The sequence below is a fragment of the Dermacentor silvarum genome, chromosome 9 (genome assembly GCF_013339745.2).
Source record: "Dermacentor silvarum isolate Dsil-2018 chromosome 9, BIME_Dsil_1.4, whole genome shotgun sequence".
Classification (NCBI taxonomy): Eukaryota; Metazoa; Arthropoda; class Arachnida; order Ixodida; family Ixodidae; genus Dermacentor; species Dermacentor silvarum.
In genome coordinates, this window is record NC_051162.1 from 52,753,181 (window position 1) to 52,766,536 (window position 13,356).

Consider the following 13,356-nt stretch of genomic DNA (forward strand, 5'->3'; position numbering starts at 1 on the left):
TTCGCTTCCCAAAGAGCGTCACGGCGTACGCCATCTCGTGCGTGACATCTTTGGCGAGACCTTGAACTCGGCTGCGCCAAAGGCGACACCCTCATTAGAGTTGTTTTTCTTTGCCCCCTTTATCGGGCCCGGAGACAAGAAAGGCTGCGGAGGAAATTTTTTTTTCTTTTTTTTTTTTTTTTTTTTACTATCACGATGTCTGAAAGTGTCCAGAAGCAGCGTGCGAACGCTTACGCGGGGTCGTTATTTCTCGTCCCGAGTGTTTAGTTGTCAAGATAGGCCTGCGTGTGAGACTGGGTGCTCTGATTATACGGCCGCACGCCGCGATGCACTGTAAGTTTCTCAACGTTGATTTCGATGTTTTACCGGGACAATATCACGGCAACTTTAGGGAATCAGCGATAAACAGTCATAACCTAGCTATGTCACACTTCCCGGCATTTAATTTCCTTTCGCTTACTTGTTGTCACTGAGGGAAAGGGGGAATAGAAACAGGAAAAGAGTGAACGCTGCTTGTAAGTGGGAGGATGCGCAATAAACGGTCACTCGGGCCGTTGCACTTCAAGAATTGCACTAGCGCACGAGCAGCTCCTTCCGAGAGCGAAATATGTGTTCACTATGGCAGTATTTTCGCCACAGAAGATAACCTGTAGTCCAGCTGGTCTAAAGTGGTCGATACGACGTTCAACGCTTTTCCCCGAACATACAGAGAGCAGAGGCTAAGTAAAGTGCGCTGACTACGCGACACGACATGTTTCCATGGGCAACGCTCATTTAAGCGTGGAAAGGGTCATTAATGTGGACGATGGAGACTAGCATGTGTTTCTCTTCTACGCTTGTTCTTGGCAGGAAGGGCCCAGGGTGTGCTGTGGTTCTGCAACTCTGACCTTTACGCATTTCCGCTTTAGTCATGACAGCACAGTATACGAACGTGTCCAGTCCTTCAGTTAATCCAATGAAATGTGCCAAATATACGCATGACGCAAGTGTTTGTTGTATATACGCATATACGCAAGTGTTTGTTGTTGACGCAAGTGTTGTATATACGCATATACGCAAGTGTTTGGTGTGTTGTGCGAGAGCGCAGTCATTTCATTTCATTGGTCTCTTCTGTCAACAGACAAAGGTCTGAACAGAAAACCGAAGGAAAAGCTAAAGGCTCTTTTATCGTGACAGGGGCACCTTCTCCTGACGCAGTTCGGCAGTTTGAAAACATGGCAACAGATGCAGAAATACCTGCAAAAATAAGAAGAGAATCAAAGCATCGTACAAGGGGTTGGAACGAGCACGAAAAATATTTAAAATATTCATGTATTTAAATACATGAAACGCGTATGGTTGTGATTACATTATCCATGGTTGGGATTACATTATGGTTGTAATCACAACCATGCGCGTTTCATATATCGTATTTCAGTCTCAAATAAAATATGGAAAAGAGTTCATAGCCTAGAGAAGATAATTGTCATTTCCTTTTCTTTATTTCCCTTTATTTTAAATATTTTTCATGCTTGTTCCAACCCCTTGTACGATGCTTTGATTCTCTTCTTATTGTTGCTGACTATTATGATGCATACACAAAGGCAAACAATAGCACAAGTCTGTGCGATAGCACAAAGTCACGGTACACCGCACAAAACATCTATATAACAAGGATGAAACCAACTGTAACAGATGTCATTTTGAATTAGTAAATTGCTAAATGCTTTCTTAAGTATTCTCTTGCTGAAGTCGTGCAACTGATCGACGATGAAATAAAAGGAGCGCACCTGGTAGTCTAAATGTGATTTACCATGGCATGTTCTTGTCGAGGGCACTCTATACACACGCCTTAATGATGATGATATAAACTTTAATTTTCGAGACGGTGTTCCCGAGCGTTTGAGCTGTGGATCACTCTAGGTGGGAGGGTCCCTCATTCCAGGAATCCTCTGGCCGCGATAGCATCCCGGGCTCTGGCCACAAGACGTCGTTGTTCGTCCAGGGCCGGGTTGGAGATCTTGGCCTCCCACGTCTCAGCGAGGAGGTTCACGTCTTCGGACGTTGTATGTTTGGTAACGGCGTCTTCGTGGCGCCACGGGCACTCTAGTAGCAAATGAGCCAGAGTGTCTGGCACGGCGCAGATCGGGCAGTTGTATGTGTGTAGTGTCGGGTGGATGCGATGCATGAGGATCCCATGGGTGTACGTATTGCTCTGCAGTCTTCGGAATGCGGTGCTTTCCTCTTTCGTCAGTTTTGGATGAGGTGGTGGGTACACCCTGCGTCCCAGTCGGTAGTGTTGGAGGATGGCGTTATACGTGGGGGGTATTGTCTCCGTTACGCTGCGTCACCAGGCGGTCGGGGGTCTCGCGAGGCGGCGAGAGAGGACCGGTTGACGTGGTCGCGGGCCGCGGCGTGTGCCGCTTCGTTTCCCTCGAGCCCCTCGTGCCCTGGTACCCACGTGACGCAGGTGTAAGGGAGCGGAGTGCTTCTTTTCTGCAGAATTTTGACTGCTTCCACCGATATTCGGCCTCTCGTGTAATTGCGTACTGCGGATTGGGAGTCCGTGAAGACTGCGACCGCGTTCGTGCTCGTGGTGGTGGCGAGGGCGATCGCCGCTTCTTCCGCTGTCTCCGAGTTCCGCACCCTGACTGTGGCGGATGCCAGTTCTTTGCCTCTCGAGTCAACCACACTCAGGAGGGCGTAAGCGGTTTTTCCCGGGTATTTGGACGCATCTACGTAGCGAGCATCTGGATCGTGCTTGTGGCGTCTTCGGATGGCGTCGACTCGAGCGAGCCGGCGTCCCCGATGATGCTCGATATGCATGTTGCGCGGTAGTTTGTCGATGCTCAGGGATTCTCTTAAGCATGGCGGTATCTTGACCTTGCGGTCCGCGTCGGAGATGTAGCGTTCTCCGTAGCCGAGGTGCGCAAGGACCGATCTTCCCGTCGGCGTGAGCTTCAGCCTCTCGAGTTGGTTGGTTTTCTGGGCTTCCACCAGCTCTTGCAAGGTGTTATGAGCACCCATTTTGAGAAGTCGGGTGGTAGATGCCACAGGTGGTAGACCCATGGCGAGCTTCCTAGCTTTGCGGATGATGACATTGAGCTTGTCGACTTCGCAATTCTTGAGAGCCAGGTGCGGGGTTGCGTACGTTATTCTGCTGGTCAGTAGAGCTTGAACGACTCTCAGGGTGTCTTGCTCCTTGAGACTACTCTCCTTACGAGGTGTGTGAGTTGGGAGATTGTGCATTGGAGCCGTGGAAGCGTGGCGACTCCTGATCCATCTCGGTGCAGGTGCAAGCCGAGTACTCGAAGCGAGGCGACCTTCTGTATTTGGATCCCGTTGAGCGTGACGCATGGGTCTGGAGCTTCGCAGGTGGGAGGTCTACCCATCGTGCGTGCCTTGAGTACGAGTAGCACCGATTTCTCAGGTGCGCAGTGGAGGCCGCAGCTATCAAGGTAGTGCTCGATAACATTAACCGCTTCTTGAAGGCAACGTTCTTGCTCTCCGGTGCTCGTTCCTCGCGTCCAGAGCGTGATGTCGTCCGCGTAGAAGGCGTGACGCAGGCCTGGGATGTTTTCGAGAAGCCGGGGGAGCTTGAGGAGTGCCACGTTGAATAGGAGGGGCGACACGACGGAGCCTTGCGGCGTTCCCCTGTTCGGCAGCTTGAATTCCTTACTGCGTAAGTTGGATATCCCCACCGTGGCCGTCCGGCCGGTGAGGAAGTTATGGACATAGCCGTAGGTCTTTGAACCGCAGGCGGTCTCCTCGAGGTTTTGTAGTATCGCTTTGTGGCTGACATTGTCAAATGCGCCCTTCACGTCGATGGCAAGGACGCACGACTTGTTATTCTTGCTGAGGTGGTCAATGAGGTCATCCTTTAGGAGAAGAAAGACGTCTTGCGTAGAATGAAGCTGGCGGAAGCCGAACATGGTGTCTGGATAGTGCCCATTGTCTTCGAGGTGCGATGTGAGCCGGTCGTGGACCATATGCTCAAACAGTTTACCAACGCATGAAGTGAGAGAGATTGGTCTCAGGTTCTCGAGAGCTGTGGGCTTGTTGGGCTTTGGCATCATGAGCACTTCCGAGTGCTTCCACGCGGCCGGCAGCTCTCCCTTGTCCCAGCACTCGTTGTAATACCGGAGGAGAGCCGTCAAGGCCTGTTGGGGCAGCTGTCGTAGGTGCTTGTTCACTATCCTGTCCTTGCCTGGGCTCGTGTTTCTCGTGAGCTTGGAGATGGCTGCTTGGAGCTCAGCTGGTGTGAAGGGCCGGTCCAAGTCAGCGTTGGGTTTGCCTATTCTTTGAGTGGCGGGGTAGTCGCTGGTTGGGAGGGACCGCGGAGCTTGTTGCATAGTTCGCGGAGTAGGTCTTCCTCCGAGCCGTCGTAGTTGTGTGCTAATCGACGGATGTGTTGCCGTTGCTGCGTCTTGGTGGGACCTTCTTCGAGGAGAGCGCGCAGCAGGTGCCACGTTTTCTTGGTACTGAGCGTGCCCTGAAGCTTATCGCAGAAGGCGCGCCAGTTGTGTCTCGCTAGCTGTTCAGCATATTCCTGCGACTGTTCTGTCAATAGGGCGGTTCTTTTCCTGAGTTGCGTGTTGAGTTTCTGCCTCTTCCATCTCTTGAGTAGGGCCCTTCTGGCCTCCCAGAGGTGGAGTAGGTGAGTGTCTATGGCGGGGTGATCGTCATCAAGTTGGATGATTTTTGTGAACCGTTCGGCGGTATCCAGGATCTGTTTGAGCCAGGCGTCGATGTCCGATATGGTAGTTTGATCGTCGAACTCGGTTCTGAAGGCATTCCATTCCGTCATTCTTGCCGTGCCAGTCCTGACCGGTCGACGTGCGTGCTCGATGTCGAGTTGAACTGATGTGGTGGTCACTACCAAGAGTGTCTGGGAGACAGGTCCAGATCGCGTTCTTCACATCCCGCGTAAAGGTAAGGTCGGGGTTGGTGTCTCTTGAGACGCTGTTTCCGACTCTCGTAGGCTGGAGCAAATCGTTCCACAACGTGAAGCCGTGTTGCTGAGCGGCGTCGTGGACTCTCGCGCCTTTCTTCGTAGTGGTGGCATAGCCCCAGGCCATGTGCGGGGCGTTAAAGTCCCCTACGACTACGAGCCGGTGTCCTCTTGTGCGTTTTCGGAGTTCGCGGATGAAGTGATCGTAGTCCGCGAGCTGGTCTCGCGGTGTGCTGTATACGTTAGCCACGTAGAGGCTTTGGTGCGGCTTGATGTCGGGTATGATTTCCACTATAGTGTTCTCAATCGTGGTGTCTTCTATCCTGTGTTCTTGGGCCGTAATTGTATTCTTAAGAAGTATGGCGGTTCTTGTGGTTATGGTGAGGGTGTTGTATCCTGGAAGCCTAACTTTTTTGGTGTTGGTCTCTTGGAGGGCGATGATGTCTGGTCACACGCGTTAAACAGAGGACATCTAAGCACTCATTAGTTGTGAATGCGAAATCATTAAAGTCCAATTGAACGCCCCTGAACGGTCCTTCGAGTAATGAACTCCTCGCAGGCAAGCGAGCGCGTTGAGACGTTTGGCCAACGCCTCCTAGATAGCACAAGGTGGTGCATTTCGATTCGTGACGAACATGCTACCTTGCGCGACTGCCATAAAATCTAATGGGGACGCTCCCGAGTAAGCCGCGGTGATTTTGACGTCACCGCTTTCGTCACGCCGGGCTTGGCAATGGAAATTTCGGTCCAAGTGGCATGACGTCATAAAGCAGAGTGTACAAGCCTGCTATTTAGGAGGCGTTGGCTCGGCGCATATTGATTAAGCCTTACCGAGGCGCAGTTTGCTTTTGCGCAGGCGAGAGCTTGCGCGCTCAAGGAACTCGCGAATAACACAGGCTTCCGAGAGCGAAGGTGACGTGACGTGGCGTCGCGCCGATGCCCTCCCCCCTCACGCAACACCTGGCGCGCTAGCGGCGCAGCTGGTGGTCCCTTTCGCCCGCTCTGCTCCGTCGAGGCGCGCTTGGGACGTGGCATCGCAGCCAATGGGAAATTTAGGTGCCGTTTTTCCCTTGTCCGAACGACAGACGCCGGATTTTTCGCTCAATGGGCCATTTGATGCTTTCGCATCAAAATGTGATTGACATTCAGCAGTGAGTGTTTCTTGTGCAAAGAGCTAAGAGGTAAACTTTGAGGGCCTCCTGTGTATGCTTAAATATAGGAATGATTTTGTTTTGCAATGTAATTAGCCTTCGATAGTCTTTACACGAAGGTGTACCCCACAATAAACTGCAGTAAGATAATCTGGAATGAAGGAGCGTGCAGTAAACCAATTTTTTTTTTACCACAGAGGTACCAGTTTAGCGAGCATGTACGAGCACCTATGCGTTCCGGTTAACTATCGTGTCCACTTGTGAACGTGCGCGTTCCCTGATAAGTTGTCCTGGAACCACACTCCCAGGAAACCTTGCTTTTTTTTTACTTGCTCGAGTTTAATGACCTGAAACAGAATGGCAATACCGAAATTCAATGTTTCGTTTAACGGTGCGAAAATCATGTATTTCGTTTTACTGGTGCAAAACTGCAGTTTATATACAGGATGTCCCAACTATCATGCACCAAAATTTTAAAATATGCAACTGCCACGTGGCTGGACAGAACGGAGGTAATGTTGTTTTCCGTCGCTTGGGGATACTCAGAAATTTTCTTTTGCATTCCGCCTAATTACATAGTTAGTCTTAATTAATTAATCAACCTGTCAGATATTATAACGGGATGAAAAATGTGAATGAGAAAATTGTAGAAAAACATTAAAAACTTCCGATACAGCGCTCTGATGCTCAATACGTGCTACATAAAAGGGTTTTTACGAGCGTGAAAGAAGCCCGCGAATACACACAAACTTGCCGCGCGAGGCACTTTAGCTTCCGTTTGTGTAGCTCACGTCTGTTGTTGTTGTATGTTGTTATGTGTCTTTTTGTGTAGGTATGAACTGAACTACTGTGCGAGCTTGCAGAAACTTTTGTACACTTTCACTCGTTTACGCCACTGTGTATGCCTCGTAGTATCCCTTTACATTTTTTTTTGTGTGTGTGTGTGTATCGTGGTTCAGCCAATGTCCACCAGGTGGCGCCTCTGCTCGATCTCACGGTCAACAGAGATGCGTTCCCTGGTTCCCTGTCGACAGAGTACATAAATCCTCCTACATGTCGGCCGGTGCTGCTAACAGGCTGGTCACGTACGAAACTGACGCTTTGGCATTCACTGAATGGCCAGTTCCTTTCGAAAGACATTTCAACATGTGCTTTACTCTCTCTCTCTCTCTCTCTCTCTCTCTCTCTCTCCCCTACTCCTGTGCACAGAATCCGAGGCGACGCGATGTGCCGAGCCGTGCTGCTGGCGGCACTGGCCGCTCTGGCCGTGCTCGCCGTGGTCAGCGCTAACCGGGACGCGGACATTTTCGCCGAGTCGGACCACGAGGTCGTCTACCGCTTTCCCCGGGGAGCCAGGAGCGGAGGGTCCAGGAGCAGAGGAGGTGGGCACCAATGCACCCTTACAGCGAGCTTACCGCTCCGTGGAGCGACAGCTTCACTGCAAAAAAAAAATTTGAATAAAACAAAAGCTAGGAGCAGAGTGCCAAATCGAGGGCATCATAAAGCACTTCAAAATGCCTAAATTTCACAAAGCGAAAAGGTGAAAAGTAGGTGTTCATTCCGGCGCAGTATACGAGCTCGCGCTTTTGCCTATTTGCGTGCAGGAAATACGTGAACAAATTTCTCGCGCTGGCGATGCAGGTCATCGCTGACCAATGTGTCACAAAGAAGTGGAGAATTGTGAAACGCGACTATAAGCGTTTCTGTCCCGCGTGCCGCCGCACTAAGCGAGTTCTTTTTTTTTTCTTACTGATACGAGTGAATTATCGTTAACGTCACCCTCTTGTGGAATTTATAATCTAAAATAGTATATGGCAAAACACAATAAGCGGAGACTACAATATTTGCGCCCTGTCCGTCCAGCGACGCTCTTGCAAACCTTGCGTACTTTTCGTATAAGATGGAATATTTCGTATGAGATGGAATATACCAACTACGTGCCTACCTCCAACACTCTCAGGGTCCTGCAAAATTTATAAATGGGTTTGCTGTACATTCTTCTTTGAGCGCGTCGTATAGAACGTGAAAAAAAAAAACGACAGTCTGTCTCCCTACTGTCTCTCCCACGTTACTAAGTTTTTATTTTTATGTTTTTAAACAAGAGATTACTCGCTGTCAAAGCTACCGCGACCTCTGGTGCTTAACGAGCGTAACAGGCCGCGCGCTCGCGCAGTAAAGGAGTTACTGCCAAGCGTTCTTTCTAGAAGAATATTACAACATGACGATAACGAGTCCTACGTGTTTCGAATATAATAGAAGCTTGACGTGTTGTGACATATTTCCTATAGTATTCATGTTGATGTATCTGTGTCTTTTATTTGATGTTTATGCCATTTTCATTCGCTTGCGCGCTGCGATATTTCTGTTGCGCGTGCGTCACTGAGTCAACGGCAGCTCGAGACTGTGCGGTCACTTGCTGCTGTGGTACAGCGCTGCGACCCAGAAAGCTGCTTGCTCTCTGTCCAGCCTTGCTGATTTCCGCAACAAAAGTTTACTGTTGGCAGAAAATAATTTTTTTTATCTTACAGTTAAAATTGAATTGATAGACTGCGAAATCTCCTGTGCTGCAGAAGCATTTCATCGATTTATAACATTAACAGTCCTCGCCGAAATGCAGACACTCGATCTGAAATTTGGATATGGACCAGTCACAGACACTTTTGTGCAACGCTTGCCGATGCGTTCTTCCTGCTCCATCTATTCGCATGTTATGGAGGCGAAGAGCACGACTCCAGCTTGCGCTTCAAATTAAGCCACCGCACCAAGCACGCCGAGGGCAAAGTTTGGATGCTTCAAACGAACAAGTTGTATTCGAGCTTGGCAGCTTCGACAACTTTGATTCTTTTTTTCTGTATCTCGTCATCATTCTCTACACCTGTCATTCTTACAGTGGACATTTTTTTAGAAGCTTCACGGAAGCCTGGCTTGTTTGTCTGCTTCAAACACTATATACGACAAATTCTCGAACGCTCGTCGCGCTCGGCTTTCACCACCAAAATGAAGCTGTAGTATTCAAAGGTCCGTTAAAATACTATACGAAGCTCCCTGCCAAAAGCTGCCGGCTAAAGACAGCTGGACCTCATTGAGTATCTGCATCTACTTCGACGCTACGTTCGACGTTCAGAGCATCTCAGCGTGACCTTATTCAGGCCGTTCTTTCATACCCTACTATCACAGGAAACGACTATTGGTTACTCGCACTTCACATCGATGCATCGACTGATTTCAAGCAGTGTCACTTCAGGCGCGATTAAAACTATTTCGAAACTCATTTTAACGGCAGCGTTAAGGCCGACGCCGAAAGTTGATGTGAAATAGTCTTTAAAATACGCAATAAATATAGTTGTCAGTTTTTTTTTTTCCTTTCGAAAGAGAAACTGTACTGCTGGCTGATCATGCTTGCGCCTAGTTGGGGAGACTACTTGTACAGGTGTGGTCGTCTCCTTCCTGACTTCGCATGCTGTAGCAGGGAAGCACTGGCTTAAGATGCTCCTCCGCTGCTGTGCTTCAACAGCGCTTTCGGCGTGCTAAATGCGCCACGGATGTCAAGGTCCAAACATTTCTTTCGTCCCAACCTCACCTGAAGGTTCCAGCTCCTCATCGTCTTCCGGACGTTCGTCTAGGCCTTCTGGGAGCCCATCAACCTCCTACAGTAGTTCTTCGAGCGCCTCTTCTGGACAGTCTTCGTCACTTCCCAAGAGACCAGGAAGTAGCAAGCAACCGTCGAATCCGAAGCCCTCCATATCTTACACGCCGGCTACATATTTTACAATGCCGCCTCCAATACGAGTACCACCAAGCGATACTTATGCATGGCAGGGAAACAGACCCGCACCTCCGAGCGCTCCCTTTTATCCGGGACGTGGCATTTCGCACCCTCAAGCTCCTGGTTATCCACCACACATACCTAGTGCACCAACAATGTCAGCGGGGAAGATAGTTCTCGGACAATTTGGTTCCGCGCAAATGCCTGGGAGAGCTCCATATTCTCCGGGCTTCAGACGGGTACCTCCTAGCGCACCTCCCGCGGAGCCAAGCTATCCAACCGGGGTGCCTCCTGTGCCAGCCGACATATCACGTTACCTTAGTGGTCAGCACCCAGGACTCATTCAGCCTGGTCGCCATCCAAGCCAGTTTCCTGGGCAAGGCCAACGTGGCTACCCATCGATCCCGTATCCAGGTGCAGGACATGGCCAGTCAGGGTATCCTGGAGGACGTTATCCGACGCCAGGTGCCGGTCAACCGGAAAGTTTTCCGGGAACCAGTAGGCAATACTCGAACCCCATTGCTCTTGGACATATGCACACACGAAGGCCGTCCTCACCCTCGGCCCCAACTCCAAGGCCGGCTCCATATCCCACTATGCCACCTACGAGATTGGTAACTCCAGGCGCTCCTTATGCCGGATATGGAAGCAGGCCGGTGCCTTCAAGCTCTCCTCATCCTGGACATGGAAGTAGGCCGGTACATCCAACCTCTTCTTATCAGGAATTTCCATCTCATCCGGGACGCGAGGTTTCTCACCCCCAAGCACCGGGCCACCGGCCGCGGATGCCAAGCGAACCATCAATGCAATCAGGAAAGGAACCTCCGGGAAGCTGGAATCATGGAGCGCAACCAGGCGGAGTTCCTAGACTTCGTCAGTTTAAACCAGTCATTCCTAGTGCTCCTCCTGTGGAGCCCGCGTACCCACACGGTAGACAACTGGGTTACGCTAGCGGTCAGCATCAGGGAAGTAGCCAGCCTGGCCACTCCGTGGATCACTATCGAGGACGTGGACAAAACGTTACTGCTGCAAGCCAGCATATCGGCGCAAGTCATGGGCACCCAGTAACTACGGGTCAGTATGATGACTCTAGGCACGCTCAGCGCGGCTATCGCCCGCTGACTACTAGATTGACATATGGCAAATCACTATTCAATGATTTGGATTCTTGAAGAAGGATCCTGTTAAGAGTCTCCTCCAAATAGCACAGAGATAGGCTGCCAAATTACTCGTACTTTTTCTTGAAACTATACTCGTAACCTGTGCAATGCGTCCTTTCATTTTGCCCCATGTGCATGCCACCGTTGTGGAAAAGCGCTCGAGATTGGTTTGCAGTCGTATCCAATTAAGACAGACACAAGTCGCGTGGCTGCCGTTTTTCTTTTAGGAGGCGCTTGTTAATTACCCTTTGAGCAGTTTCAATGGGCGGCTAGATGCGCTGGATATGTTAATAGGTTTTATTTATTCGTTTCGTTATGCGCGCAAGCACCGTATTTTTCATTGACAAAGCGATGCATTTACCTCTCCGGTGTTGGGCAGGCATCAATCCAAGACAAGGCAAATACCGCTAGTGCTTTTCTAACTAAGGCTAAACTTAAAGCTCATCAACGGTGCAAGGTGCAGTCACTTTTCTGACATGATCGTGGGGCAACTTGCATTGAAGAAAAACCATCGTAGCATGATTACCTGATAGTGTGACATGGAAGTCGCTTTGAATGCTTTTGCAATTGAGAGGAAAAGTAGCTGCTTTCTCCCTGCTGATCACCTCTGGCCCTCTGAACTACGCATAATTGCGAAATTTAATCAATGGGTTCAAGTTCCATCGAAAATGCAAGCTGAAATATCAGCATAATGGGACTTTTATGCCCACCATGCTTTCAGAAAATGTTTGCTTTTTTTATTCATGCCGCCCACCCTGCGCGCTACTAGCAATCTTGACTGCTTGCAGACGCCGCGTAGGCTTTGCTTACACCTTTGAAAGAAACACATTGTGGACAATTCATTCGCTTGCGAAAAACTCTTCTGGCTTCTTCGCTTGCCATTTTGCACAGCTGCAGTGATATGAGTGCACTGGAAACGTCGAGACCCAACCACCAGATGACCGACCACCATGCATGCACCGACGTCATCCTATCGTCATGTTGGTGAACCATCACACTGAGGAGCTGCGTCTATGATGTCCCATGCAAGCTATCTATAGGACAAAAGCTTTTTTTTCCTTCGTGAGCTTCGCATTTGTTGACACTCAGTCACACTTCCTCAAGCTTCCCAGGACTACAAACACTTGCTTTCGCCGGCGTCAAGAGCTTGAGGCCATGATATGCCGAAATGAAAGCGACTTTTGCTTTTGCCACCTGCGTGAGACGCACCGAATGCTCACATTCTATGAAACCTCCTGTGACAAAGCGAATACTTCGCTTTTGCCACACCTTTCTTAGCGCGCGTGCTTCGACGTAGTTTTCTGCGCGTAGTGTACCAGCTGTGCCAAGACTCAGCCATTGTCTTTTCTCAACTTCTACTCTTGAGACATACCTTTCGGCTTTACTTCAATAAATTCTTGCTTACTTCGGCGCCGCTTTCAACGTGCCAAGCACCATCTTCGTCAAGGACTGCGGCATTCTGCTTTCTCAGCTTCGTCCCTTGCGACAAACCACTCGCTTCAGCGGACAAGATTCTTTCTCGGCTTCCGTGCTGCGACAATGCTTTCAACGTGCAGTGCCAAGCTTACCAAGATTCAAGCGTGTTTGTCTTATTTTTGTCTCAAGGTTCCTCGTCTAGGTCTTCCGGAAGCTCTTCTAGATCTTCTGGAAGCTCGTCAAGCTCTTCCAGAGGTTCCTCCGGTTCATCTTCGTCTTCCGGTTCGATGTTTTCCTCACTGTTCAGACGACCGGGAGGCAGCAAGAAGCCGTCAAAGCCGAAGCCCCCCGGACCCATATATGTCACCAGAAGGCCCGCTCCAGCCCCTACCCCGAGGCCTGCCCCTACCCCGAGGCCTGCCCCTACCCCGAGGCCTGCCCCTTATCCCACGATGAAACCCGCGCCGTACCCAACGCAGCCACCTCCCAGGCCAGCACCAAGTGCCCCGTCCTACCCAGGACATGGTGGTTCCTATCCGAACGTACCAGGCCACCGGCCGCAGACTCCGAGCGCGCCACCAATGGAGACTGGAAAAATAGTTCCTGGACAAGTCAATCCCGTACAGCAACCAGGCGGCGGCCAACACCCTCCGGGATTCAAGCCGATGCCCCCTAGCGCTCCTCCTGCGGAGCCCGGATACCCGGGCGGAAGACCTTCAGCACCTGGATATCCAACCGGAAGCTATCCCGGTTACCCTGGCGGTCAGTATCCGGGCCAGGGTCAGCCAGGCCGCCCGCCGAGTCAGTATCCCGGCCAGGGCCAACCAGGTTATCCTGGCACCGGTCAAGGTCAACCAGGCTACCCCGGTGGTCAGTATCCGGGTCAGGGTCAGCCAGGCCGCCCTCCGAGCCAGTATCCTGGACAGAACCAAC

At 50.6% G+C, this 13,356-nt stretch overlaps 1 protein-coding gene across 1 annotated transcript in view; it reads left to right on the forward strand.

Moving 5' to 3' along the window:
- The first annotated feature begins 207 nt into the window (after positions 1-207).
- The window catches only part of LOC119465247 (basic proline-rich protein-like), a 37,162-nt gene continuing 24,013 nt past the window's right edge, over positions 208-13,356 (forward strand). Inside the window, 3 exon segments of the mRNA XM_049656503.1 lie at positions 208-333; positions 7,291-7,463; positions 12,613-13,305. Coding sequence (XP_049512460.1) covers positions 7,307-7,463; positions 12,613-13,305 — 850 coding nt within the window. The 5' untranslated portion in view covers positions 208-333; positions 7,291-7,306.